The 24,268-nt window shown below is 53.3% G+C and overlaps 1 protein-coding gene across 6 annotated transcripts; it reads left to right on the forward strand.

Moving 5' to 3' along the window:
* The first annotated feature begins 3,707 nt into the window (after window positions 1-3,707).
* On the forward strand, window positions 3,708-23,071 carry SHF (Src homology 2 domain containing F). 6 transcript variants are annotated; one of them, XM_044230405.1, is made up of 7 exons: window positions 3,708-4,208; window positions 12,915-13,056; window positions 15,273-15,479; window positions 17,038-17,178; window positions 18,414-18,585; window positions 18,730-18,849; window positions 22,245-23,071. In XM_044230405.1, exons 1-7 carry the CDS (start codon window positions 3,708-3,710, stop codon window positions 22,429-22,431), a joined length of 1,470 nt encoding a protein of 489 aa, XP_044086340.1. In that variant the 3' UTR covers window positions 22,432-23,071. The 6 variants fall into 6 exon arrangements, with proteins under 6 accessions (XP_044086340.1, XP_044086341.1, XP_044086342.1 ...); XM_044230406.1 differs by lacking the exon at window positions 17,038-17,178; XM_044230407.1 differs by lacking the exons at window positions 17,038-17,178; window positions 18,414-18,585 and having other exon boundaries at window positions 18,654-18,849.
* The last annotated feature ends 1,197 nt before the right edge of the window (window positions 23,072-24,268 follow it).

Below are 24,268 nucleotides of genomic sequence, written 5' to 3' on the forward strand. Positions count from 1 at the left end.
TTTTAAAGTATCTAAAGTACATAAATGAAGTTCTAGGTCAACTTTTAAATACCACTTCCAACCAAAAGGAGTAAGGTTTTCTTTAAAAAAATGACTGATTACGGGTCTCCAGCAGGACGATTATAAGTCTGAAATATTTTCTGTAAGGAAGCAAGTTAACTGCTTAAAGATTGATGGAATCAAGTCAAAAGGACACAGAGGCCTCTTTAAAGGGCCCCTATTAGCCAAATTTGGGATAATTTGAGCATCAAAAAGTAACAACAGTAATAATGGATTATATCCATTATAATGGATCCATTATATAATCCATTTTATATGGATCCAATAATGGATCCAATATATAATCCATTATTATAATCCAATAATGGATTATATCACACTGAATAAATAGACGTGTAGATAAATAGATAATTTTTTAGACCATGGGGATGAAAGAGAGAGAGAAACAGAGAGACAGAGAAGCAAGCAGCAGTTCTTCGTTACAAGAGAATGCCAGAAAATAAATGCAGAAGAAATGACAGAATTATAGTCACCATTTTGCAATCCCCCAGCATCATAACAAATAGGAGAGATCATCAATGGAAGTTAAAACCACTGGGCAAAACATTGTTGGGAACAAATAATCAAAGGTCTCGGGATATCCCACCACAGCTTACTTTAAATTGTGAAGGAAAGATGTGGTGGACTCCAAATGAACCAAGTGATTAATCCCACATCCCCAATGAAGAGACAAATGTGCACTACCGGCCTACCAGTGTAATTCAGTGGGAAGTCCACAACATCGCCTATGCAGTAGTCCTTTCCAAAATGTCTAATCAGAATTGAATCATGAGACAACTAGAAAACCCAGAATGTGGGACATTCTACATGACAACGGCTCTGGACGCTTCATAATGATCAATGTCATGAAAAATTAACAACAATAAGATGGGGAACTGGTCAAGATTTAAAAAGACTAAGGAAACTTAAACAAATGCAATGGGAGAGCCTTGATTAAAAATATATATAAAAGATATTTCAGCAAAATGGAAAAAATTTAAAACGGACTACATAATAAATAACACTATTATGGATGTGTCCGAATGGCTCTATAGAAGAATTCTTCATTTTTAGGAAATGGCTGCTGAATTATTTAAAGCAAAAGTGTCATGATGTTTGCACCTTGTATCAAACGGTTAAGGAAAAAAGAGAAATGGGTAGAGTAAATGTGGCAAAATGTTAAAAAGTAGTGAATTTAAGTGAAGGGTATATAGATTTCCACTGTACTTTCTTTGAACTTGTCTATAGGTTTGACATTTTTAGAAAAATGGAAGAAAATAAAGCTTACATAATAAAAATGGGGAAAGTATGCAATGTTAAGTGAACAAAGAATAAGGACATAAAATTGTGTATACCACAATTATAGCTATATAAAAATAAGAACAAGAGAAGTGATCTTTATTCATTTCAACATTTGTTAAGATCCTGCCAGCTCTGCATTAAGAGATGGGAGGACCCTGCTCCCCTCCAAAATCCTGATTTTATGGTGTAATGCTTAAAATGCAAGACTTTGGATCTGGCAAACCTCATCCAAGTCTCAGAGAGCCTTACCATGATGACCTCACCTCTACATCCTGGGTTCCTAGCAAGCTGCTTGGCCCCCACAAGGTGTTCAACAGACTGCTTCCAGGAGTCCACACTCTGGTGAGGGAAGAAAGCACATTAACAAATCATTTAAAACAACAGGAAGTGCAAGGTACACACGGGGTATTCATTTTAAAATTATCATTTAAATTCTACCTTTATGGTTCACCCCACCCCCATCTAACATTTTTTCCTATTCTTCTCCACCAGGAATCCTCCCCTTCTTTATGCTGCTTCCTACCTCATTGCCTTGGCTCAGTTCATGCTGACCTCATTCATAGCTTAGAGTAACCTTTGGCTCTTTTGCTTCAAGTGCCCAAATCCTACCCAGCTCAGGTCTACCTCCCCCATGAAGTCTGCCATCTTTTGTATAGATTTGATTGATTCCATTCCTCTGAGCTGTCAGCACCTTAACTCCCTACTTCTTAAACAAAGGTGGCTTCATTTGACACCTACTATTATAAGCATTTTACAGGTTTCAAAGCCTGTTCATTGTCCATCATCTTCCCTAATCCTCCCACAACAGTTATTATGCCCTTTGCAGCTATAACGAAAGTGAAGATCGGTTGCATTGAGTAACTTGCCCAGAGATCTGGCTAGAGCCTGCAACCATTGGATTCCTGAGTCAGTGTGTCCTGCAACCCTACTGCTCCAAGCATGTGTGTATGTTTGGGGATGGATGGGGGTGGTGGACTAGCAGCATCTGTATAAACCTGTGAACCTGTTAGAACCACAGTCTAGAACCCCACCCCAGCTAGTACTATAGAACCAGAAACGGCAATTTAACAAGTTCCCTCCTGGTGATTGTGTTCACATTAAAGTTCGAGAAGCGCTGTCTTACGGTGCCAGCTAGAGTTGGCACAAAGCCGAAACCCAACCAATGTTTGGAGACCTGGGCCCTGGGATTTCTAGGGGATTCGCAGTTTTGCCATCACATCTTTCTTTACTCCCCCCACCTCTGAGACCCCTTCCCTTTGGGGCCTAATGTGGCTCTTTGCTCCCTCCCATGCAGATTCGAGCCCAAGGGTGAGACAGACTCTGAGGCAGTGCCCTGGGGGGATGATGATGAGGCAAAGCTGCCACCTTCCCAGCAGAGCCAAAAGCAAATGTTGGCATTTGCTTCAGGGCTACATTATTTCTGTGGAGAAACTGGCTTTATTTCTAAGACAAAAATGCCTATGGCTTGAGCATCAGAGCCTGGAGAGGATAAGGGGTTTGTGATAGACGACATTGGAACTGTTTCTAGACTTGATTTATTGACTTGTCTGTTTCTATTCTGTCACTAATCTGACTGACAATGAAACCTGGGCTTTGACTTTAAGGGATTTCTGCGTGTTTGCATGCTGCCATCAGGGCCGGGTGGGCCCGCTCTAAGCTGCCGTGCCTGGGTTCGAAGTGTTCATAGGACGGCTGTTTGCATGTGAGGAGGGCGTGTGTGGAAAAGACACGGGAGAAGTGGGTGCCACTAGAGAGTTGATTATCTGTGATGTGAGATATGTCTGCCTGGATTGGGAAGCAATGCAGTGGGAGCAGCTGGATGGGAGGAGGTAGGTGGGGCTCCCGTGGTACACAGAAGAGGGGATTGTTACAGACACATCTGTAACAGAATGTTACAGGAACAGCCCCATCTCTCGCCCTCCCTAGCTTTTCCTCTTGGGATATTTCCCAGTTAGGAGTCCTTGGGGGAAGGGAGGGGAGGGACCGGAGGAGTCCGAGGGCTGGGAACCCAGGGGTGTGAGGCGCCGCGTGTGAGCTGCGATCTGGAGAAGGGGAACAGATGGAGACAGGTGCGCCCCCACAGGGGCACGTGTGGGGACACGTGGAGGATTCACCTTCAAGTCCAGGATTCGCATCGCCTGCCTTGGGGTCTCCCACTTACTTCTCGTACGTCCACACCAGCTGGAAACCCGCACTCCCTCATCTCTTCCCTGCCTGGGGGAGGTCAGACCCCGATAGGGAGCGGAACCCCGCCCCTCCCTTGTTACTGACGAGCCCCGCCCCCTCCCGCCGCCCGGCGGAGCTCCGCCCCCACCCCCGCCCCCCGCCCGGCCACAGAGCTCCCCTCGCTCAGTCTGGCTGGCCCCATGTTACTGAGCGGAGCTCCTCCGGCGGGCTCCGGCCCGGGGCAGCGGGCGCAGGGGAGCGCGGGGAGCGGCCCGGGGGGGTCGCGCCGGGGCGCCGGGGGAGCGGGAGCCGGCCCTGGAGGGGGCGGCAGTGGCGGAGTGGCCAAGTGGCTCCGGGAGCACCTGGGCTTCCGCGGGGGGGGCGGCGGCGGAGGTGGGGGCAAGCCGGCGCCCCCGGAGCCGGACTACCGTCCCCCAGCACCGTCCCCGGCCGCGCCCCCTGCGCCACCCCCGGACATCCTGGCCGCCTATCGGCTGCAGAGAGAGCGCGACTTCGAAGACCCTTACTCTGGGGGGCCATCCAGCTCCGCTGCTGCCCCAGCCACCCCCGCCGTCCCCGGCCCCACGCCGCCCCCGCGCCACGGCTCGCCACCCCACCGCCTTATTCGGGTTGAGACCCCTGGCCCCCCAGCGCCCCCGCCCGAGGAGCGGATCTCTGGACCCCCAGCTAGCAGCGACAGGGTGAGTGCTGCTCCGGGCGTGGGTGGCCGGGAGGAGAGGTGGTAGGAGGTCTGGGGCTTTCAAGAGGGACAAAGGTGGCCCGGCCAGGGCCGGGCCTGGGCCCCTTAATGTCACGGTTCCTGGCGGACAAGATCTTAATCCTTGACCCGGGGGCTCGGAGGCTTCATCCACCTTTGTTCAAATTCTCGACCGACTAATCTGGGACGTGTGCCCTAAACTCTGCTTCTGTTCCTGTTATCGCCCCAGGACTAGTGGCCCTGTTCCTCAGGGGCTCTGCCCTCCTCATGTCAGTCCTCCTCCCAGGGTCTAATCAGCGAGCTTTTTTCTAACGGTATTTGAACACCCCCCACCCCAAGCCAGTTTATAGCTTTTCTGCCCTCCGGGAGCAGTAGCTCCCTGCCCTTTGATCTCTGACCCCTCCCCCCGGGGCAGAGGCAGCACAAAGCTCCATTCCTCCTCCTCGGGGGAGCCCAAACATCCTTGCAGTTGCTGGAGCCCCAGGAAGGAGGTGAGGGCTGAGGTTTCTCCCTGTGGATCCAGCAAGAGCTGGCCTTTGCCTTACCCAGTGGTACTGGAGCCTGGTGGACTGTTGTTCTCAGGAAGCCAGAACAAACAGTATGTAGTTCTTCACCAAGGATACTGACCACTGAGGTCCAGGCAGGCTCACTCCTGCACTATTTCCCTTGGTGTAAGGGGACAGTCAGTGCTTTGGACCTGTTGCCCAGAAGGGGCTGTGCAGCTGAGCCCACTTGTCTCCTCCTGCCCTCCCCTTTCCCAGGTCCATTCTGAGGAAGGCTAGAGCCTTTGGGGGACCTGCAGGCAAGGGATGAAGGGAAAGCTGGGCCTCAGAGGCCACTGGTGGAGAAATCAGCCCTTGCCCAACTCCATTTAAGTCTTATCCCTCCTTGATAGCTGAAAGCCATCAAGGTCCCTCTGGCCCTAAATTCCATGACAGTGACTCTCTGGACTGCCTTGGCTCTGTTGTCCCCTCCTCACACATCCCTGGAAACTCATCCCTGGGGCTTAATCCCTTTCCTCAGCAGAGAACACAGTTTTATTTGGTTGGAGAGCAGAGTTGCTGTCTGAATCCATTGGATCCCGTGTTGAGGCTTTCGGTGGTGAAACTGCCCTTCTGTCTTGGATAAGAGAGATGTGTCAGGATCAGAGCAGAAGCCTCAGGAATGTGAATTATTTTTCCCCTCGTTCCTGCCACGGGACCTGACTGTCCATCCTGGGCCAGGATCCTTAGCCTGCAGAAGGAGACTGCTTTCACCACATGACCTTCAGCTCCTCTCCTTCCTCATTGTCCCCCACTGTTGGGTGATGTGTTGGTGGCAGTGGCAGTGAGGCAGAGGAAGCATTGAGCCTTGTTCTTACTCCCTGATCCATTGGCACATGGGCCTGAGCTATACCTGGCCTTCCTCTCTGAAGTCTTGGAATGGCCTAATAGGTTGCCCCTGAAGCCAGGGGCTCCTCTAGGACAAGGATCACTGTCCTCCTCATGCCTGAATTTCCCAAGTGTCTGACATGCTTGGCATAAAAAGGGGTGAATAAAATACATCCATTGAATGGTGACTGGCCATTGCTAGGGTGACCTGAAGGTCAGAGACTCCCTTAACTACAGCTCCCTTTTGTACATTTCCCCACAGAGACCCCCCAAGGAAGGGGCTGCATCTACACAACTGTGAGAGATCCATGGTCTCTTCTCACCGAGGGCATCCATGCCTCAGCCTGGGTTGGCTCTGTGATCTGTGGGCTATTCAGACGTTAGGGGCCAAGAGGTGTCTGACTCCTTTGTCAGCTGCAGGGACAGGAATGAAATCCAGCAGGATCTCCCAGGAGCTACACAATCTGTGGTTTCTTTAGTGGGTGTGATGAGAAGGATCCAGGATGCCATCCAAACTGGCTCAGGGGCAGGGACACTATCTTTGCGGGACCCGACCTGGAGCCTCCCACCATTGAGAGAGAGGAGCTCCACTCATTTAGGAGTACAGTTTGGGGGGGTCCCAGAGTCTTCCCTTAGGAAGAGTCCAAGCTAGGCACCTGAGCCCCTTACCCTAAACCCAAGTTCCTGTCCCTGAATGGTGAGCTGGCCTGTTGAGCTGGAGTTTCTGTTCTGTGAAGTGTTTTGTCCCTATCCTCTGTTCCTGTCCTCTCGGCCATGCAGGTCGTCTTGGCTTTTTGCTTTGGGGTTACTTTCTGAGGTGAGATGGGGACTGCAGACGAGGATGGGCCATAGGCTGGCCCACTTTCCTTCCCTTCCTGGAGCCCAGTTGCTGGTGCCGGGTGGTTCAGAACCCCGTGAGAGGCCCTGGTTGTGAGGTTTGATGAAATGGGTGGAAATACAGCTATGATGAGAAGATGGAGGGGAAATGAGCCCTGTGGAAAGTGACTTTGGAGGGCAGGAGAGAATGGGGATTTCTACAGGGCCCTGAGAGGCCTAGGGAGCTTAGGCCCATTAGTATTTCCCCATGCAGGGCTCTGGCTACTGGCCCTCCCTGAGACCCACTGCTGCATTTGGCAAGGGGGCAAGGGTGGCCATCTGGGCGGGCCTGGCAGTGCAGGTGTGGGAGCCGCAGGAGCTGCCCCCTGGACCAGGCAGTCAGGGCCACACCATCTGGCCATGGGAAGAACTCCCTCATGGTGCTGGGCCCTGTCTGGCCTCCAGGCCACACTTGGGCAGAGGGGTGAGAGAATTGGGCCTTAGTTGCTTTGCTTCCTTTTCTCAGATCTGTGACAGGAAAAACCTGGTCTAATTAGGAAAGGGGGATGGGTATGGAAAAGGGGCCCTAATTGGATAAAGCTTGGAGCTGCCTGTGACCATCTGCACAGTGTGTCCTTTGCCTCTATGCCGCCAAGATGTGTGTGTGTGTGTGTGTGTGAGAGAGAGAGAGAGAGAGAGAGACAAAGAGACAGAGAGACCAAGAAAGAGATGATGTGAACAATAAGAAAGGCACCCTGTATGCATTGAAACTTGGGCTCTTGTTCTTAGCTCATGGAGAGGCTTTGGGGGTTCATGAACCTCCAGAAATTTTGTGCAAATATTTGGGTGCATGAGCATTTCTCTGGGAAGAGGCTAACAGCTTCCAGATGCTTAAAGGGTTTCATAGGGCCCAAAATACCAAGAACTTTAAAAAATAAATACATGGTGTTCACATGGACTTGGATCCTCCAGGCCCAAATTTGGAAGCAAGTGAAAAGTCAGGCAAAGAGAGGAAAAGGAAGGAGACATTGATGGTGTCAGAAGGCAAACAAGACATTCCTGCTCTGGGGTCAGGAGTCTGACCTGAGGACTGCTGCTGTAAGACCGTGCCTCAGCCAGTGTTCACTGAGGAGTTCTAGAACATTAAGTGACACTAGCCCAGGCAGGCACTGAAAGGTACTCATCTCCTAGAAGACCTGGTCCTTGCCTTTTTTGAGTTTGTTCTTGTTTTAATTTTCCTTTTTCTGACTTCCACAGAGTCTGGAGTTGTGATCTGTTTATCTTGCACATGTCTTCCAGTGGAGGCAGGAGGAGGAAAAAAGGAGGGTCCAGGTGAAGGGACCTTTGTGGACTGGTTAGAGCTCTTAACCCTTTGGCCAGGGCTGGCCATCTTTGCTGTCACTGGGGCTTTGCGGGGGGTTAGGGGGTACTGCCAAGGCCTGCGGCTACCAGGGGACTTTATGGTGGGCCTACCCACTCTTCCCACTGCTGCCTCCTCACACTGTGGCACTCACTCTTGGGGGAAGGCATCTGTAGCTTGTTGGCCAGTGACTCAAGGACACCTCAGTTAGCGCTGGCACTCCACCTGTTGGGAGCCAGAAACAGCTAAGGTGCTGCAGACCATGGGTGGGAGCAGCTGGCTGGGGCGTGGGGCTTGGAAGGGCAGCTGCTGCCCCCTCCAGCTCACCCCCCGCCCTGCAGAACCAGTGGGGATGCTGTGCGAGAGCAGAGTTGGGGCCCAGTCCCACCGGCACACAGGGAGCCTGCGGGGCCTTTGGAGCTGGGGGCGCAGCTGCAGGGCTTCACAGCCCCTCGGGGAGCCACACTCAGGGAGCTTCCTTTGTGGCTGTCCCTGTGAGCCCCTGGAAGACCCAGAGATCTGGTCTTTCCATCTTTCATGGTATACTCGCAGACCATTAACTAGTACCTGCCGTGTGCCTGGTACCATTTTGAAACAGCTGATGTGTTACAGACCAATTGCTTCTGACAACGGCCCTAGGAGAGATTCTGTTATTATTCTCAGGTTATTTAGAGGGAGACTGAAGCCCAGGAGTGTTGCGTCACCCGTGCCTGATTTCACAGCTAGTAGGAGAGCTGAGGTTCACAGCCAGGAGGCCCGATGGCAGACTGGCTGCCAACACCGTGCTGTGGGACCACAGCCCCTTTCAGGGAGCTGTTCACTGAGTGTGGGGAGCAGACTCAGAGAAGGAATGAAGAGTGCACCCCGTACTGGGTTCTCCATTTTCTGAACGGAAAGGCCAGCACTTGCCACCCAGTCCTGAGGTGGCCTCAGACACACCTTGCAAGGGTTATTGACCTCCATTGTGTATCCGTGATGTTCGAATGTCTTACAAGTTTGACATTTCTTTGTAATTAGAAAAAGATGCTAACAGATTTGTTTCGTGGGAAGGAGTTTCCATGGCAGATAAAATGAGGAAGGGTAATTCCAATAAGTGGGAACAGAGGACACAGAAAGTTAGATTTTGGGGAAGGTAAATAGTACATACCGTTTCCAAAACTGACAGACTTTCGGCAGAAAAAGGATTTCACGGTTAAATACTTTGGAGAAATGCCGAGTTAAACAAAATTAGACAGCTCTCTTTGCTACACGATTTCTCAGAGCCTTTAACATGCTAAAGTGTATTTTAAATCTACAAGAGGAGGAGAGAGGATGCTACATTTCCTGAGTTGTCTGGAAAATCTGCAGCAAGGCAGTGAGAGTCAGGAGACCTGGGAGCCAGTCTTGTCTCTACTGCCGCCATCTGTGTCCCCTGTCCAGCACCTAAACTCTGGGCTTTAGTGTCTGAATAGAAGAGATCAGTGGCAGGGCCAACATCTATTGAGCACTGACTGCATTCCAGCCTCTGACTTAAGGACTTTTACACTCATTGTCCTCTTTCCAATCCTAGGAGGTGGGTAGTAATACCATCCCCATTCTACAGGTGAAAAACCAGAGGCTTCCAGACATTAAATGTCAACTGAAGACATGGAGGAAAGGGGCAGGGGTAGACTTTGGCAACCTTGCAGAGCCCAAATCCTATGACATGTGCCCCCTGCTAGCTGCCCTTGGACCAGCGAGCCCCATGGGTAGGGTCAGGAACTCCTAGTGGGGCCCAGCTGCAGAGCGGAAGGTCGCACCAGATGGTAGGCCTGCCATCTATCTTAGGAGAGGCTCAGGCAGGAAGGAGAGTCAAAGAAGGACAGCTGCTCTGGGAGGGGCACTGCCCCGTTGGAACAGGCACAGGACCTGGGTCTGGAGCCTGCTGGATGGCAGGAGGGAGGGGATCTGGTTGGCAGGAGGCGTGGGGACAAGGGGGCCTCCGGGCAGCAGCTACTTGCCTACTAATTTGGAAGTATTTCAGCCTTTCAGTAGCATTCTGCCTACCAGAGGTTTGCCTAAATATCAGCCCTGGTTTTAGGTACCTTCCCTGCCAGTTTTTCCCTTCTGCCCTTGAACCAGAGGCTTTGATCCCTGCTCAAGTGCCGGTTCTCCGGACAGCCTGCTCCCACAGCTGCTACTGGTCTGTCCGAGTGCTCAGAGTTGGGGTGAATGGGGACCTGAGAGTCTGTTGCTCCAGAAGCTAGAGTCTTAGAGAGAGAGGCCTTTGGAGCATCTAGTAAATGTACACTGAGTGCCTCCCTTGTGCCAGGCCCTGTGGCGGACGTGGTATACAGCAGTGAGTACAGCAGTCAGACAAAGGTCCCATGAACAAAATAAATCATGATAGAGCAAAGGTGTCAGAAGCCTGCAGAGGCAACTTCCCCCCACTGAGCATTTGGCCTTCTCACATGGCCTAGAAATCACGGGTGGGTGCCTTTCTTGCCAACCTTCCCAGCAGGTGTTTCTGCTTCTGCTCCTGCCTCCCAGCCCTGTGGGTGGCTCCTCTAGGTGACCCGCCTGGGCGGGGGGGCTAGGTTTTCCTGGAGCAGGGTGTGGAGTCTGGGGTGGAACAGAGGAGCCATTGAACTGCCCACAGAGCTGCCACCTGGGTGCCCACAGGCACCATGGGCTGGCCCTAGGGAGGCCCGTGCTGGGCCAGGGAGAGGTCACAGCTCAAGTCCAGCCTGGGGCTCCAGCAGGAAGGGCACTGGCTTGGGTTGGGGGAAAGAGCCAGGGAAGGGGTCTCTGCAGAGCCTGGGGGACTGGGGCTTGGGCGCAGCACTTCTCTGTGAGCAGTTTCTCCAGGACTCAGTGCCCCGCCCCCCACTGGACTCATGATGCCTTTCTCTTCTGAATAAACAAGGAGAAGTACGTCCTTTGTCCATTCTTCCTGTTTTATGTGAACTAATTTAAACAGATACCTACTGAGCACTTTTAGGTGCTGGGAATTTAGCAGTAAGCATGGTCCTACCCTCAGGAGGCTCAGGATCTGCAGGAAGACAGATGATGAAACAAGTATTTATTACACAGTGTAATAATACCCCAGCACAGAGGCATCTAACCATACCTAGGGGGAGAATGGAAAGGAATTCCGAAGAAGGAAAATCATATAATCCAGGCAGAGGGAAAGCCTCTTTGGTAAGAAACAAAGCACAGACCTTTCAGGCAACAGAGTGATCCGAGGTGGGTAGGGAGAAGCCGAAGAGGGAAGTGGAATCTTTAAGTCCCTTTAACTCTGGACTTTCTCTTGTGGGCATTACACTGTTTAAGGATAGCTCATCCGATAACTCGGTTCCTGTTAAAGAGCTGTTCCATAGGAGTGTGAGGCTGAGTGCCAGCTGCCAACCGCAGAGCCCCCTTGGGTGGGTGGGTGGGGCCGTGAGTGCTGGTATGTCTGGGAGGAAGCAGCTTGGGGTGGGAGTGGATTTCTTTTCTCTCCTTCCTGGAAGAAGGAGGACTAGGGGTGGAGGGCTCCGAGGGGAGACAGGCAGTGATCTAGTAGAAACATTTTTATAGTACCTACTGTGAGCCAGGCGCTTCTTAGAGCTAGAGGGACAGAAACAATAAAGAACTCTAGGCTGGTGGGTGAGCTGATGGTGGGGATGGTATGACTTGAGATGGTGGTCTTCTCAGAAGCAGGTGGAGATTTGAGGGAGATGAAGGAGATGGGGGACTTGGGTGGAACAAAGTGGAACATGGTGGGAACTAAACTGAAGGGAGAGATGGTAGGAGTCATTGGGATGTGCTTCAGAGACCCCTGGAGGGGCTCGTGGGGGTCCAAGGAACATGCAGGAGGAGTCCCTGTGGTGGGCAGTTTCCTTTCCCCCATCACTGCTTTGCTACGGGGTCCCAGATCCACTGACCCAGGGCAGAAAATCACCCCCATAGCCTCCCTGCTCAACTGGCTCCTGCAGTTCTGGTCTGGCCCAGACCCAAAGCCTACACTGAGAATGGAGGAGAGGCAGGAGTGGCCCCTCCTCATGCCACAGGCCCCAGAGCCACCTCTTGTCAATGCCTGTCAACTCAGTGCAGTGCTTCCCCTCAGGTGCTGGCAGTCCTGGTGGGCTGGGCTCTGTCTCTGCTTAGGCCTGCCCCCTTCAAGGAGCCTGTGCCCAGCTTGGAGAAAGGCTCTATTGTCCTCTGCTGCACCCCGCCCTGAGCACCTTGGGCTCTTCCTCAGGGTGTGTGGCTTACAGTTCGCTCTGCCTTGACTGGAGCAGGGACAAGAGGGTTGGTCATGAACCACTTGTGAGGGAGAAAGGGGCAGTGCGGGATGTGGAGCGTCAAGGCTACGCCTTCCCTGTTCCTAGCCTCCAGGAACCAGGGGATTTCAACTGAGCCCAAACCCTGGCTTTCCTCAGGGCTGTCAAAGTTGGTCTCTCTCCTGGGATGCCCAAGACGCCCACTGGTGGCAGGTTGGCAGCGGCATTTTGCACAAAGGGCACACGTTCCAACTGGGTTCCCCCACTTAGGTGAAATGGTCTTGGCCGTATTATTCCCTACCTTCCCTGAGCCTCCATTTCCTTAAAATGAGTGTAGCAATGCACTCATGACGTGGTGATGAATGTTCTGAGGCTAGACCAGCAGGACTGTGCCATAAAGTGAGTATTTGACTTTGTTTTTCTCTGTGGTCAGCAAATTTTTCTTTGTTCAGCATCTGGGATGGAACTTGTAGGCATGGACCAAGTTAATCTCTGAGTTGCCTGCTATTTCCTACTTGTTCTGTGAACTCCTTCGATACCTTTGTAACCAGTTCTCTGAATTGATTCCCTCTGTTGAACCATCTGGTGTTGAACACCTCTGTCGCTCTGCCTGGACATGGACTGAGGCAGGCCTTAGTGCCCAGAGCTTTATCCTGGTCATTTAACCTAAGTGATGACCCAGAGGCAAAAAATGAACAGAAAAGATAGATCTGCCGCTTTGTCGGCAGCCCAGTAGGGGAAACCTGCAGAGGAAGAGGCAGAGCTTGTCCCCGTCCAAGCTCAGAGCCTGCCTGTGGATGCCTCTTCCTCTAGGTCTAAGACATTCTGTCCAGGACTCGCTCCCATGGACAAAGCATCTCGGGAGATGCAGAGCTGTCTCTCAGATGTCTGAAGCTGCTGTCCTCACTGTCTTCCCACAGTTGGCAATCCTTGAAGACTACGCAGACCCATTTGATGTTCAGGAGACTGGTGAAGGCCCAGCAGGAGCTTCAGGAGCCCCAGAGAAGGTCCCTGAAAATGATGGCTACATGGAACCCTATGAGGCCCAAAAGATGATGGCTGGTGCGTGATGGAGTCAGGGGTGGGAGATTGCTGCCTGAGACCTAGGTATTGGCGCAACAGGCTCTGGGACCCACAGGACTAAGGATTGATTCCATGAGACCATGGGTACACCACGGACCACCTTGGGTCACTGGCCACTGCCTTCAAGAGAGTCAGTTTGGAGCCATGACTTGTGGTGCCTGAGATGTGAGGTAGTAGAGAAGGCCACACAACTAAAGGTCAGGCCGATAGAGTTAGGATAGTCAGGAGGGGCAGGATAAGTGGTGTGGGCTGGGAGTCATGGAACCCAAAAAAGAGGATCGCTAGCTTTAGGGAAGGTGGTGAGCTTGAGAGGTTGTGATGTCAGAGTGAAACAGCTTTATAACGGTTGGAACCACAGGGCTGGAGAAGGGCAAGTTGGTCAAGGAATGCAGGCAGAGAGCAATGAGTAGGACTTGGTCCTGGGGAGCAGAGCAGAGGTCAAGAGAGGGTCCAGGGAAAGAGAACTAAGCAGGGGTGATCTGAGAGGAGGACAGGGGTGAGTTGGTCCAAGTCAAGACCCCAAGGCAGGAGGGGAAGAAGGTTTGTTCAAGGGCATACCATTTTAGTGTTGGGCATACTGAGGAGCCAGAATGAGAGAGGTCACGGGGGCAGTGAAGGGCCTTGAAGGCGGGAATGAGGCATTTGGACTTGCTCTGAAGGAGGAAGAAAACCAATATGGATTCCTGAGCAAGACAGAAACAGGACAAATATGGCATTTTAAGGGGATTACTGAGGCTTTGGTGTACAGAACAGACCAGGAGAACTGGGCATCAGAAAGATGAGTTAGCAGTTGTAGAAACTGCTGAGGCTTTAAGGGAGCAATAATTAGCACCGCTTTCTTCCCCTCCTGAGCTTGGAGATCACTGAGAAGTCAGATTAAGGAACTAGATGGACAAAGATAAGAATGTCAGCTTTATTAGTGATACAGTAGATTGGAGAACATCACTTAGCTATGTCTCCACAGTGGGCTGCTTAATAATTCACAGAATTAAACTTCCCCACTCGGGCTTGGGCAATGCAGCACAGCTATAGGCCCCTTCATAGGAGCAGGGCGAGGAGGCAGGAGGAGAAAGAGCCAGAAGGCAGAGCTGAGAAAGAGAGTGTACATCTGCTGGTGATCAGATAAGCTGCTCTCCCTCCTTGGGAGTGGGGTGAGGGGGCAGAGAGTGGTAAGAAATGTTCTCCATGGAGCTCATGAAAGAGCGGTCAGAAGTGTTCTCCATGGAGCTCATGGAAATTCAAGCCAGTAGAGGAGGGTGAGGAGGGCTCACCCTAGCAGCAATCTAGATGTGGAGAGATGAGGCTAAGAGTCCTCAGGTACTGGGGGCAAACAGGTGGGATTTAGAGCAGGAAGGAGGGCCAGGACCAAGGAGAGCAGTGTAGTGGACAGAAAGGGAGAAGGTGGGAGGGTGACTACCCTCTTTAGATCAGGGTGGTGTGTATCCCTTAGCGGCTCATGAATGCCCTGGAATTGTATGTGAGAATTTGCACATGTTCTGGAGAGTAGCTCCATAGCTCTTATTGTATTTTCAATGGGGCCAGTGATCCCAAAAAGAAAATCACAGAACAGAGTAGAAGAATTTCTTGGGAAAGTGGCAGGTTTGAAACATTCAAGTGAAAGATCTTATTGGCAACTGGAAGTGTATATGGTGCCATGAGACTGGGCAAGGAGTGAGGGCAAATAAGGCCTGGTTCTGGGGAACAGAGACCAAGAGAGGGGCCAGGGAAGGAGTCCAAACGGGTGACCAGAGAGGACAACCACGTAAATGACTTGTCAGAAGGGGACAGTTGCAAGGAGGGAGTGCTCAGCAGTAGCTGAGCAACAAAGAAGTATTTTCTGATTGTCAAGTGGTATTACTTGGGATGCAAGGAAAAAACTGGAGCTGTGTAGCCAGGAGGAGGTGGATTAGGAGAGGACCCTGCCTCAGTTTCCGAAATGTGTAAGCCTCATTTCCCAGCCCCTTGCTGGCCACCTAAAGATCTTTTTTCTTTCACTCTGGTGCTTCTCTGCCCCTGCCTCCATTGGATCCCATGCTTTTTGGAACCCCAGAAATGTTTTGAGGGCCATTGGGCCCCCAGAGCCAGTGGCATCTCCTTTGAAGGAGGCTTGGTGTGTTGCTGAGGGTGCTGACAGAGAAGCTGAGCTGGGCAGCCAGGGCCGCTCTCACACCTCCCCTCCTGCCTTGTCCTGGTAGAGATCCGGAGCTCCAAGGAGACAGCCGCTCAGGCCTTGCCGCTGTATGACACGCCCTATGAGCCAGAGGAGGAGGGGACCACCCCTGAGGGTGAGGGGGCCACCTGGCCTCGGGAGTCCCGGCTGCCAGAGGATGATGAGAGGCCCCCTGAGGAGTATGACCAGCCCTGGGAGTGGAAGAAGGAGAGAATTTCCAAAGCCTTTGCAGGTAAGCCCCTGGTGGAGCTGGTGGGTCTGCTGGGGTCTCTAAACAGCTCTCCAGGCCCAGGGCAGTGGAAGGAGTGGACCCCAGGGACTGGGGGAGGCCCTGAAGCTAGGCACAAGGGAGGAATAGTTGCGTGCATCACAGAGATTGGCGAATTGGGCCATGTGGGTGCAGCGCTGTGTGCGGGTCAGGGAACGGGTAAGGGAGGATGGAGGGTCTCCCTGCATCACCACCTCTCAGAGCCCAAAAGGCTTAGGCCACTTCCTTCTTTTGGGAGACAGGGTATATCTTAAAATACAGAAATTCCAAACAAAAAGATAAAACTTGTGACATGTTAAATATTTACCCTTAACAAAAGAAGGCATTTAACAGCCCAGATAATGAAAACGGCTGTGTGTGTAACCTTTAGAGATCCCAGCTGTGAATCAGAGAGCTTTGTCTCCCAGTAGCAGGCTGGATGAGACCAGGGGCACCTGTGCCCTGAGGGTATTTCTGAGGAGCAGGAACAGGTGGGGAGAGGGAGGCTGTAAGAAATCCCTTTGGTTGAATGAGGGTTAGGTTTCTCCTGTGTCACACACCCCAGTGCGGATCCCAGGCCTGGAGTCCAACCCGGGGAGGCTTGGGGGCGTCGTGCTGAGTGGGTGTGGCTGGAGAGGGCTTTAGCCCCTGGATTCTTGATTCAGTGAGAACATAAAAGATGTAAATGCCATTTGACTTCACCCCCACTCCTATGGCCCTTTCACCCCTCCTTGGGCAAGGGGGCTCATGCTAGAGCTGGACTCAGCTCTCTGCCCTGTCCTCCCCACCCTGGCGGCTAGACTGGGAAACCACAGGTTTCTAATTTGTTTCCTGTAAAGCGTGCACCATTGAGGAGGGACCATTTATCTCCAGAAGTCTCCTTGGAGAATCAATACTGTTTGGATTGCTTAATGGGAAAATCTATGCTCGTCATTAGGAAACCTCGTTAGCAGTCCTGCAGCCACCAGTGGCATCCCTTTCTTAATTGTTGGGGCTCAAGATTGAGGGTGTGGGGCTAAATTTCAATAAAACATCTGCCCCCACATCGGAGTATTCCTGACAGCCTGGAGCTGGGCTGTCAGTCTCGCTGCCCATGACTTCCCAGACCGTGGGTAAAAGGAGGAAGGGCGGCAAGTCTGAGGGTGCCAGGAGGCTGTGGGAACCTGGGTGTGGTGCCGGGAGGTGAGGGCAGATCGTTGTCCCTCCTTTCTTCCTTTCCTGCTCCTTTTGGGCCCTGGAGGCTTCTGAGGCTTCAAATGAAGGGGACCCACGTGGCTGGCAGGGCAAGACTCTGCATCCTGTTTGCTATCTGTGCCCCCCACCCTTTGACTGAGCTAGCCTGGTGTGGTCACTGTGGCTCCATCCAACCTTCTGAGAGTCCTGCTCCCCACTCAGAAGCCACTCCTGCCTTTGCTCTGACCCTCCTCCTTTCTAGGCTATCCTGTGTCCTGGCTCTGGGTTTTGGTGTCTCAACCTCTGCCTCTCTCTGTCTCTCTCTGTCTCTGTCCCTGTCTGTGTCTCTTCTCCCTGCTGCTGGCTCCAGTTGACATTAAGGTCATCAAAGACCTACCTTGGCCTCCGCCGGTGGGACAGCTGGACAGCAGCCCCTCCCTCCCTGACGGGGACAGGGACATCACCGGTCCAGCCTCACCCCTCCCTGAGCCCAGCCTGGAGGACGGCAGCGGTGGGTCCTGTGGGAGCTTCTGGCCAGGGTGACATGTTCTCTCATGCCTCAGGCCCTGTGGGCTTGGGTTGGAGGAGCTGGAATGGGGCAAGGTTTGGAGAACCCAGGAAGAATTCCCTTCGTCCTGGAGGAAGAGAGAAGGGACAAAGCACACATTCCCCCTTCCTCCAAAACGTGTGGGGAAGGGGTCTCCTAAAGGAGTCCCTTTCCAAATATCTTTCCCACCATGCCACAAAAATCCACTATTTTAGATTCGCTTATTTGCATAGGATTTTGCCTGACCCCACCCTTTGACAGTGTAAATAACTCTTGAGGCAGGGATGATGCTAGCACAGGAAGTGTCTGAGTCCTTCCAGTACGTAAAAGGGTCTGATCCTTGCATCTGGTAACTGAGAGACAATAAGATCCTGAAAATGCTGCAAGGAGAGAAAAAACCCAAATGAGAAGGAAGGAAGCATTGAGCACTTCCATCTCCATTCAGTTTTGTACAGAATGGGCAGCCAAGGGTTTGTGAACACCTGTTTGTACATTTGTGCCTGAGTGTGAGGGGTATTTTGTAAATGTAGGATGAAAGAGGGTCTCTGTCACCTGTCCATGTGTGCCTGTGCCCATGTGGCTCACTGGCTTCCTCCCTCCAGGGGGCTGCTGGTTCAGTGGGGCAGAGCTACCCGACCTGGGTTTCTCAGGTGGGGGCAGGGAGCCTGTGGGCAGCAGCCCTGTGGGCGGGGGAGGGGCGGGCTGGCGGGCGGCTTTGGGCAGGATTAGCCTGTCAGGATGGCACCAAGGGGAATCGGATAATTGTTCTCAAATCGATAAGTCATTTCTACAGAATGGCTTGGCAGGGTGATATGGAGAACGGTAATGAACTCTGAGGAGGAGAAAGAAACAATATTATCAGCGCTGAAGCCACCCCGAGGGGTAATGGAATAGGGGAAGGCAGGCAGCTGCTCCAGAGGGAGAAGTTGAAGTGGTTTCTCATGTTGCCTCTCTCTCCTCTCCTCCCACAGTATGGGGACTGGTAGGTACAGTGTGGCATAGGAGGGCTGAGCCCCACCCCCAACAGGGGAGTAGACCCAAGATTCTGTCTCCAGAGCCAGTCAAGCCCAGGAGCATGTCCCACCCTTCTAGAACATTCCTTTGACCCCTTTTAGCAGAAAATGGGGGGAGCACTGGTTATTCTATAGAGCTCTGTCTCTAAGGGTCCTCGGAGTCTATGACTGGTATATTCCCCACAGCCCAGTTTGAAGGATCTGAGAAGAGCTGCCTGTCACCTGGCCGGGAGGAGAAGGGGCGGCTACCTCCCCGACTCTCTGCAGGGAACCCCAAGTCAGCAAAGCCCCTAAGCGTGGAGCCCAGCAGCCCCCTTGGGGAGTGGACAGACCCAGCACTGCCTCTGGAAAACCAGGTGTGAGTGTCTGTGTCCAGCTGGGGACTCTCTCCCCTCCCTTCCCCTCCTGCCACTGGCTTGCCTGCAGGGGACACCCAGAATGGGTGGGCCAGGACGGCGAGGGACCCTGCAGAGATGCCCCCCTTCCTCTCTCTTGTCCTCAGCTGGTACCACGGGGCCATCAGTCGAACAGATGCCGAGAACCTGCTCCGACTGTGCAAAGAGGCCAGCTACCTGGTGCGCAACAGTGAGACCAGCAAGAATGATTTCTCCCTGTCCCTCAAGTGAGTAGGGGTGGGCCAACAAGCAGTGTTAGGCAGGATTATTAGCTCATCAGCATGGCACCAAGGAGAATCCATGGGAAGACAACCAGCAGGACAGGAGGACCAACATTCTCCCCATGCCTGACCAAGCTGGGGAGAGCTCTGTCCCTATGAACATTTGCTGACCCTGGGCCAGGCCCTGGGGATTTGGAGCAGTCTGAGGCTCAGCCCCTGATCTCAAGGAGCTCAGAGTCCATTAGAGGAAATAGTCAAGCCTCTCCGATGGGAGGGGAGGGTCCTGCCACCCCTCCCCCGTCACTTACTAGCTGTGTGGCCTGGAGGCCCCTTAACCTCTCTGGGCCTCAGTTTTCTTACTTATAAAATGGGAGAATAATAATATCTACCTTGTAGGGAAGGATCAAATGAAGTAATATATGGAAGGCACTTAACATGGTGCTAAATGCTAAATAAATTATCACCATCATCTTGATTAATAGAAGTCCAAATGTTCTTAAAGCACAGGCAAGAAGAGAGGAACTTTGCTCAAGGGAGGCTGGGTCCTGGGAGGAGGGTGAACAGCGGACACAAAGCTATTGTTCACTGTGAAGAAGTGGGCAGGTGGTCTGGGTACTAGTGGCTGATAACTGAATCTTAAAGGATCCAGGAAGAGGAGGGGGTGGCAGGACCTCCCCTCCCATCAGCCTTCCTTCCCAGGAAATGATAGATCAGCACTGGCCTCCTAGGCCATCCTGGTAGAATGGCCAGCCCTCCCCTTCGTCCTCAGGAGTTCTGCCTGGTAGATCCTACACTCCACACGACAGCCTGTCAGATGGTGTGTCTATTCATATCCCCGCAACACTGCTGGGACATCTGTACCACCTCCTACCACACTTTCCGGGGGCATTAGATTACAGGTATACCCCCACTTCAAACAAATGCAATATACAGAAAAGTTGGGACTATTAAACAGATATATTTGAGGATAATTATTCAACTTCAACTAAAAGACAAGGGGAAAAATGCCTGTCTATATTCAAATAACTTGAATTTTATTCTTGGGCTTAATAAAACTAGCTATGTGACCCTAGGCAAATCATGAAACCTGTCTGGGACTTGGTTTCTTCCTTTGCAAAATGCATTAATGGGTACCACTTAGGTTTCTTGCCACTCTCATACCCTGAAAATTATCATAAAATCGAAGGAGCATTTAGGAAAAGTTAATCTGTCAAAAATCTGATAAAACACTAGGAATGTGTATTGCTTTAATAGATTAGAGTCACAGAGCATCTACTGTGTGCTGAGCAGCATATATACCCTCTCCCAAAGCACCAGCCTATAAGATGAATCTCTTTTTTATAGACAGAAATAAATACCAAGAGCTATGTGAGTTGGTTGAGGCCACAGGTAATGAAGTGCCAAAAGCAGGATTTGCACCCAGCTCAGTTCAGCCTGACTACAAGACCCGCAGTCTTCCATCGCATAGCTCCACCCAACATCAAATCTGGAACAGTCCAAGGCTGGGTTAGACAGCAAGGGTCTGGCTCCCTGAACAGAGTGGGGCAGAGCTCAGCCCTTGCCTGGGGAGTACAAGGGGGAGGCAGGCCTGGATGCTGCTTCAGCCCAGCCTCATCTGGCCCCACCAGCATCTGTCTGCCAGAGCCTCGTTTGCATATAAATGGCTTCTCTGAAATACAATTATGGTTTCTCTGCTCTCTGTAATAGAAGGGCTTTCACTGGTAATTAAACAGCTTCCTCCGAAAGCCATGTCAGCTCTGGCCCTGCAGCCCAGCCTGTCCCATCCAGGCTCCTGAGGGTTGGGCAAGGACTCTGCTTGGGACTTTATCCCAGGAGGTCAGTTCTCCAGATGGAGGCTTATTGCCACTTATTGCCCTTTTTGGCCAGAGCTGTTCCTCAAGGAGAAGATGCAATGCAATTTTTGGGAGAGGTGATTATCCCAAGTGGACTGTGGGTAGGGGCTTGTCCCCAAACTGTGAGAGGGTGAGGGAAAGCAAGGCCCAAGCTAGTACCCACAGCTTTGGGCCTGGGCCATGGCATAGGGCAGACAGGGGGGAGGATCTACTCACTGCCTCCCCTCTCTGCACCGCCCTCAGGGACTGTACAGTTTCCCCAGGGCCTGTGTGGTCATCATCAGCCTCAGTCATTATCTCAGGCCTACAGAAGAGGGATGCCTGTGTCCCCCACCCTCTGCCCCATACACCCAGCCTGGGGCTCCCAGCAGGCTTTAGGGTACTGTATCCTAGGAGAAGGAATTGGGAGGGTTTTTCCTGTTATCCCTTTCCTCTCTTCAGTCATCCACTCTCCATCTTCACTTGTGGGCCCAGTGAAATAGGTCCAGTCAGAGCCCTCTTCGTACCCAGGCAGGGGAAGGAAATGAAGTTTGCCAGCCTTACCTCATATGAGGGTCCCCCTCACCAGTCCTACTTCCTTACTAGTTTCTGAGCCCTGCACTTGTCCCCAGGTAGGCTCTGACTGGGAGACAAGTATTCAGGCTTTGGGGCTCCCCTAAGGATTGCTTCCTTCTTGCCTGTGGGCCAGGCCTGTGGTAGCTTGGGCAGACCCTGTTCTTGCTTGGTCCCCACCCCACCCCCATGCTTTCTCTCTAAGACAGAGGGTGTCCGGGTAGCTGGGAGCTGGCCAGAGCTCTGAGCAGCAGGGTCCTTGTCTTGGGGGCAGGGCCAGGCACTAATGTGGATTTCCTGGATTGTGTCTGAGAGATGGGAGAGGCAGTGGAGCGTTTCCTCTCTGAGGGAGGGAGTTACAGCCTCACCGATGATGTCATCCCAGGCTGAAGGGATAAAGGAGGTTGGGGGGCTTGGCTCAAGGCCCAGTTAGCAGGAGGGTAAAGGGATATCCCCAGGACAAGGCAGTTGAGACTTCCAGATTTGGAAAGGATTTCCAGAGCCCCTAGCTCACACCCTCCCCTGGTTTCTGCAAGAGAGAGCCTCAACCAAGATTCACTTGGTTGTCAACAATGTCCTGCCAAGGATGTGTGTGTCTCCGTATGAGTCACTAGGAGCCCCACCCCCACCCCCTCCACAGCTCAGAGATGGGGAGGCCAGATCAGCCTTCGCCATACAGACTGGAGGACACTGGTGCCTGGGTCCCAGGGTTTGGGGCAGGGAGAGTGGTCGCTTGTTTCCACCTGCACATGCCCTGTACACTACATACACATTCTTGGCACACCCAATGCCCTTACCACAAAACCAATGCCTACTGTTACCCAGTCACAAAATCTTCTCTGCCTCCTCCCTGTTTTCTGGACTGGCCTCCACCTTCCCTAGTCACCTCCACACACAGCTGGCCTGAAAGAGCATTTGCTGCAGGGGTAGGGGTTGGGGAGGGAAGGGGGACCGGAGAGAGCCCCTACTCACCAGGGTCTCCTCTCCTCTTCCCAGGAGCAGTCAGGGCTTCATGCACATGAAGCTGTCCCGGACCAAGGAACACAAGTACGTGCTGGGCCAGAACAGCCCACCCTTCAGCAGCGTCCCTGAAATTGTGCATCACTACGCCAGCCGCAAGCTGCCCATTAAGGGGGCCGAGCACATGTCCCTGCTCTACCCTGTGGCCATTCGGACTCTGTAAATGGGAGGCCTGGGCACTGTGACGAATCTGGACCAGCCCTGTGCCCACCCCCCTGCTGAGGTCTGTGGCTCTTCCCAGGGACATGTTCTGACAAACCTTTCTTCCCCTCTTCCCAAGATCAAGTGGAAGCTGGAGATTCCTTAATTTATTCTAAACGGGAAGGCCTACTGGGGCCTTGGAGTAAAAGGCTGTCTGGAGCTGAGGACAGAGGAATCTCTGGGGAGAGAGGACAGCCCCTGGAGGAAGGGGGCGTCAGAGCCCCTGGTCGCCAGCCAGAGGAGTTTAAGATCCGCAGGCCCCCCCCCCCCGCCTTTTCCGCCGCTAGGGCACAGTGGGGAGACCCCATTCCTCACCGTCTTCTTCCCCCGGGTCAGTGTGGGGTGGGGCAGGACGCGGGCCTTTGGGGCGCCCTGGCCATCTCTCTGCCTCCACCTCTAAACCACCGGCGGGCTCCGTCCAGAGTCCGGTGCGGGGCTTGGGGAAGCCAGAAACCACCGCCACCCCCGCCCCACCAAGGATGGATCGGGTCTTGGGGGTTGGAAGACGAGGGGAAGGGCTCGGGCCGGAGGGAACTTGCGCAGTCCCCAGGCCGCCCCGGCTCCCGGCCAGATGCAATAAATAAACCCAGTCCTGCCAGGCACAGCCGCGTCCGCGCCTCCAGCGCCGCCCCCCGGGCTGTCGAGGGAGGGAGCTGCGAAGCGAGCGCAGATTCTGTTTATAAATCAGCTTGGGAGCAGACACAGGCCGGCTGTGAAAAGCACTTTCGAAGCATCAAGTTCCTTCCCTTGACGAGATGTAAAAACATCCCCCGCCGCCCCCGCCCCGGACGGGGGCACCCGGAGCCGGCCGGCCGCGCGGCGCCCCCTCCCCGCCACGCCGACTTGCGCGGCTCCCCAAGAGCGCGTCCAATTTCCTGCCAACAGCCATTCGTCTGGGAGGAGGGGAGCCGCGGAGAGACAAAGGGGCAGCGCGCCAGGCGAGGGGGAGCGGGCGGCCCTGCCACGCGGAAGCCGCGCACCCGCGGAGGCGGGAAAGCTGGCGCGGCCGACTGCGCTTTCTTTCCAGAGGAAGCCGGGCCTGCCGCGCCTCCCCCATTCGCCGACCCGGACTCCGGGCCCCAGGAAACGCAGCCTGCAGGTCTGGGCCCGATCTGCGTTCGGGCTGAGGCCTCCGGCTGGCGGCTGAGCCTGACGGGGCGGTCCGCGCGTGCCCCCTGCTGGCCGTGCCTCTAACCGCGAGTCGCGGGTGCCGGGCCACACCCGGCGCCCGGCCACGGAGACGCCCCGGCCCGCGCCCACACCTGGACCGGCCAAAGCCTGTGGGCCATGCCCCCGGGAATACCCACCGGGTCGCCGGTCAGAACCGCTGGCGGCCCGCCCCAGGCCCGCCCTCCTGCTCCCACGCGGCTCCCCATGGGGCTGAACAAACATCCGCTTCCCTGGGACCTGCAACATCCGAATGTAGTGTCCAACATGGGATTTCGGATTTTCTATTCTATCGAAATATTTTATCGAAATTGAGGTTATGCGATCTCACAAATAGAATTCTGTGAGGACAACTGAAAGTCTCACTTGAAATTGGGCCCTGCTTTAGAAATTCCCTCAGAGCTTTGCCCTATAACTTGAAGGGTACTGAGTCACTCTGGAGATGAGATGAGCAAACAGGCTCAGAGTGTTTAGGGGATGTGCTCATCCGTGTCCTTGCTTTCATCTCTTTATGGGGAAGACCCATGTAGGCACCAAGTGGCCAACTCCTGTTGCTCAGAGGTCCTGGAGCCAGCCAGGCAGACTCTGGCTCCCTGTGGGCTCCTGCCTTGTCCTGCCACACACACCCACAA

The sequence above is a fragment of the Neovison vison genome, chromosome 13 (genome assembly GCF_020171115.1).
Source record: "Neovison vison isolate M4711 chromosome 13, ASM_NN_V1, whole genome shotgun sequence".
Taxonomy (NCBI): Eukaryota; Metazoa; Chordata; class Mammalia; order Carnivora; family Mustelidae; genus Neogale; species Neogale vison.

What these genes read in the sequence shown, in the direction of transcription:
- SHF (XM_044230405.1), top strand. Translation starts at nt 3,708, where the DNA reads ATGTTACTGAGCGGAGCTCCTCCGGCGGGCTCCGGCCCGGGGCAGCGG. An exon ending in CTGCCTCTGGAAAACCAGGT is followed by an intron (nt 18,586 to 18,729) that starts GTGAGTGTCTGT and finishes TCTTGTCCTCAG; the next exon opens with CTGGTACCACGGGGCCATCA. An exon ending in GATTTCTCCCTGTCCCTCAA is followed by an intron (nt 18,850 to 22,244) that starts GTGAGTAGGGGT and finishes TCCTCTTCCCAG; the next exon opens with GAGCAGTCAGGGCTTCATGC.